Genomic DNA, 3996 nt, shown 5'->3' with positions numbered 1-3996 from the left:
CAAACTCTTTCTCCATTACCACCTCACTGGTTCTTGAGGTGCAAATATTCCACCCTGAAGCTGGATCCTGAATATTTGTTCCTGCCCTCCCTTCTCGGCCTGCACGCCTTCTGCCCCTTCCCAATGCACCTCCACGACTGCTTCGTGCCCTTCCTCTTGTAGTAAGTCCCTGAGAGCCCCTACCTCGTCCTCGTACACTTGGTCGTCCCCTTGCGTTCCCATGGGTCACAGTTTGTAGTCGAGGATGACCTGACGCATCGAGGCGCAGGTTTTGTGCGGAATTATTGCTCGGACCCGGCTCAGCTGCTGCTGTTATACCTTCTGAAACATCATTTGAAGTTCCTGTTGGTGATGGTTGAGCTCCACTAGCCAGAGGAGAGGGGTTTGAGGGCATCTCTGAGACGATGTCGAAGTGAGCGCGGCCATTTCGGCTGTGCTTGACCGATTTTTAATTTTGAATGTCCGAGAGACGCACAACATGCTGAGGATCAAGAATCCAATGTTACAGAATTCTTTAGATCAATACTGTAGACTTCAGGTCGCCGTCCAAAGAGCCCTTTTATACGGTCATATGTGAAGTATACTTCACATATGAGGGTTTTGGGCAAAAACCCCAAAACCCGTTATGTGAAGTATACTTCACACAAGTGGCATTAGGGATATTATCTGCTGCAACGGTTTGAGAAGACTGAAAAGTCCATGCCCCGGTTTTCGCCCCCCCACCCCCCGCCCTGCCCTCTTCGTCGCTCGACGGCGTGACCCCGCCGATGCCGTCAGTGGGCGTCTTTCTCGACAACGGCGGCGGCCTCATAAAAGCCTGCCAATTGCCGCTTAGTCGCACGACCGCCTCGCCCAGCCCTCCGCCGCTCCCCGCCTCTCTCACCGTCCCAAACGCGCTCGGCCGTCTTTCCAAGCATGCCCTTCCGCCGCCCCCCGAACTCTTGGGCAAATCGCGACGCCCAGCCGGCATGCTCGTCGGCGGCGAGTTGCTCGTCGCCCCCGACGTGACCGGCATGGTTCTACGGCGCCCCGTCGACCGCGGTGTCGTGGCCCTGTGGGACGCCCAGCGCGACGTTTGGGCGAGCGTCTTCTCCAAGCAGCTGGGCATCGATCTTGACAACCCCGTGGACACTGCCCTCATCGTCACTGAGCCACTGGGATTACCAGTCCACATGAGGCGCGCCATGGACGAGCTCGTATTCGAGGAATTTGGATTTGCGGAGTGCGCCCCGGTGTGTCCGCAGAGACTAGCCGCTGCGGGTGCGCGGAGGCCTACAGCCTTGATATTGGATTCTGGCTTTAGTGCGACGTCGGCGGTACCGGTTGTGGACGGCGTGGAGCTTGCGTTGTGCGCACGACGGCTTTCGCTAGGGGGGAAGGCGCTCACGAATATTCTGAAGGAGACCGTGAGCTTTCGTAGTGTTAACTTGATGGATGAGGGTGTGGTGGTAGAGGCGGTGAAGGAGCGCTTGTGCTACGTGTCGTTGGACTACCACGAGGAGCTTGCGCAGTGCAAGAAGGGAGAAAATAGAATTCGACGAGAGTATGTGCTGCCGGATATGTCGCGTATCGGCGGCGATCGCTTGGGGCATGTGTTGACGGAGGACGAGGAGACGGATGGGACGGAGCAGATTCTCCCGATGAACAATGAGCGCATATCTGTGCCAGAGATTCTGTTTAACCCGAGCGATGTGGGGCTGCAGCAGGCGGGCTTGGCTGAGATCATTTTTCAGGCGATTCAGGCGTGTCCAGAGGATCTGCATGCGCAGTTGTATGCAAATGTTGTGTTGACGGGAGGGAATTGCAAGTTTGGAAACTTTTATCAAAGGGTTGTTCAAGAGCTAAGGCCACTTGTTCGAGACAATTATGACGTGTGCGTTAACATGGGCGACGATCCTGTGTTGACGACGTATCAGGGTGGCGCCAGAGCGCTTTCTGATGATCACGTGCCTTTGAATTTTGTTACAAAGGCTTTGTATGAGGAAAACGGTTCCGATGCAGTGTTGAGACAGCTTTACAAGGACTCAGATAATGATAGATAGAGCAGAGGTTAACTGGAAAGTAGGAAAATGACGCAAGTTGATGAGAGCACGGGTGGAAGGAATCTTGACGAATGCAACACGGAAACAGACTGAACGGCGCAAGTTTTGGTGGAAATCAGAGTTTTTGGAACGGGGCCAGGAAGAGCAATCTACAGTGCACGATACAGAAGTTGGGGAGGGAGAGCAATGATTTGAGTACCAGAAAGGTTCTGAAAGACGAGGGACAATGTGTGGAGTGTAATGAAAGGAAACAGGTTTGATGTATCGCTACATACAAGTAATTAGATTGGGCAACGACTTTGGTCCATGTTCTCAGATAGTAGCAGGGCCAACTCCAGAGCTTGGGAAGCTAAGTACATGGGATGTATCCGCAGAAGACAAGAAAAGGCGTACAAAAAAACGTAAGGAAAGTAAGCACACACTCGATGGTTGGCTGAGAGAAAAGGCGAAAAAGATGGTGATGAAGAAGGAAAAAAGGAAGTAGGGCAATGACGTACCGTTAAGACGCGGATCACAGTGAGTTTCGTAGCGATTGCGCAAGTCTTCGTCCGTAAGCTCCATCATACCACCAACACATTCAGTGACATTCTGGCCGGTAAGCTCGAGATGTACACCGCCAGGATAGGTGCCCATGTTCTCATGGACGGCGAAAAACTCTGTAACTTCCTGGAGGATCTTATCAAAGCGCCTGGTCTTGAATCCGATGGAGGAGGTCTCGGTGTTACCATGGCACGGATCACAGCTCCAAACTACAGTCCTCCCCGCCTTTTGGACGGCCTCGATGAGACGCGGAAGATGGTCGGCGACCTTGCCCGCGCCGACGCGAGTGATGAGGGTGATGCGGCCCGGCTCGTTGTCCGGGTCGAGGATGTCAAGCAGCTGCAAGAGATCCTCACTCGTCAAGGTGGGCCCGCACTTGATGCCGATAGGGTTGGAAATGCCGCGCATGAACTCGACGTGGGCGCCGTTGGGCTGGCGGGTGCGGTCGCCCAGCCACAAAAAGTGGCCCGAGGTGGCGTACCACTTGCCTGTGGTGGGGTCTTGCCTGGTCAGAGCCTGCTCGTATGGCAGCAAGAGGGACTCATGCGAGACTGAGAACTCGGCCTGTCTAATCTTGTAGGCGTCGGGCGACAGGCCGCAGCTCTCCATAAAGGAAATGGCACTATCAATGGAGTTTGCGTACTCTGAAAACTTCTGGCCCTGCGGCGTCCCCCTGACAAATTTCAAGTTGATGTCATGGACGCGGTGCAAATCCAGGGCACCCCCCGACGCGAGAGTGCGCAACAAATTAATGGTGGCTGTGGACTGGACAAAAGCGGTGTACATCCTCTCCGGGTCCGGGGTCCTCTCTTCGATGGTGAAGCCAGGGCCATTAATGATGTCGCCCCTATACGACGGCAAGCTTAGCTCCTGGTCCTTCTTCTTCTCGAACGGGCTGGACCTGGGCTTAGCAAATTGGCCTGCGGACCTAAGAATCTTGACGACGGGCTTCCGGAGGCCATACATGAGCATTATGGACATCTGGATAAGCAGGGTAAAAGTATCCGAGACGTTATCGCCTCCATACTTGTCAAACTCCTGAAACGACTCTGCGCAATCGCCGCCCTGGATGACGAAGGCCTCGCCGCGCGCCGCCTTGGCCAGCTGCTGCTTGAGCTGCTCGCACTCGCCGGAGAAGACGAGCGGGAGCGAGCGGCGGAGCTTGTCCTCCATGGCGGCGAGCGCGTCGAGGTCGGGGTAGTCCGGCACCTGCAGGATCGGCATGGTGCGCCACGACTCCGGGGTCCACACGCGGCGCTGCGACGGCGCGGACGGCTCCGCGGCGACCATGCGCGGCGCGCGCGGCGTGCGCGCGTGCAGCGCGTGCGCGCGCGATTGCAGCGCGTGCGCGCGCGACCGCGACGGCAGCGCGACGCCCGCGGCGAAGGCGGACAGGGCCATGGGGGCGGGGCGG

At 56.4% G+C, this 3996-nt stretch overlaps 2 protein-coding genes; one reads left to right on the top strand and one right to left on the bottom strand.

The window, feature by feature from the left end:
* The first annotated feature begins 767 nt into the window (after window positions 1-767).
* On the top strand, window positions 768-2042 carry CHC_T00008511001 (ARPC3). Its single transcript, XM_005712348.1, has one exon. It carries the CDS (start codon window positions 768-770, stop codon window positions 2040-2042), a length of 1275 nt encoding a protein of 424 aa, XP_005712405.1.
* A 70-nt stretch (window positions 2043-2112) lies between these two features.
* CHC_T00009474001 (3-deoxy-7-phosphoheptulonate synthase) lies at window positions 2113-3872 on the bottom strand. XM_005712347.1 is given in 3 exon segments: window positions 2113-2323; window positions 2324-2391; window positions 2540-3872. The coding sequence occupies 2 exon segments, from the start codon at window positions 3870-3872 to the stop codon at window positions 2324-2326; spliced, it is 1401 nt and encodes a 466-aa protein (XP_005712404.1). The 3' UTR covers window positions 2113-2323.
* Window positions 3873-3996: the final 124 nt, after the last annotated feature.

The sequence above is a fragment of the Chondrus crispus genome, genomic scaffold (assembly GCF_000350225.1).
Source record: "Chondrus crispus Stackhouse genomic scaffold, scaffold_101, whole genome shotgun sequence".
NCBI classification, from domain to species: Eukaryota; Rhodophyta; class Florideophyceae; order Gigartinales; family Gigartinaceae; genus Chondrus; species Chondrus crispus.
The sequence above is the reverse complement of the archived record's forward strand: the minus strand, read 5'-3'. Positions and strand labels throughout refer to the sequence as shown.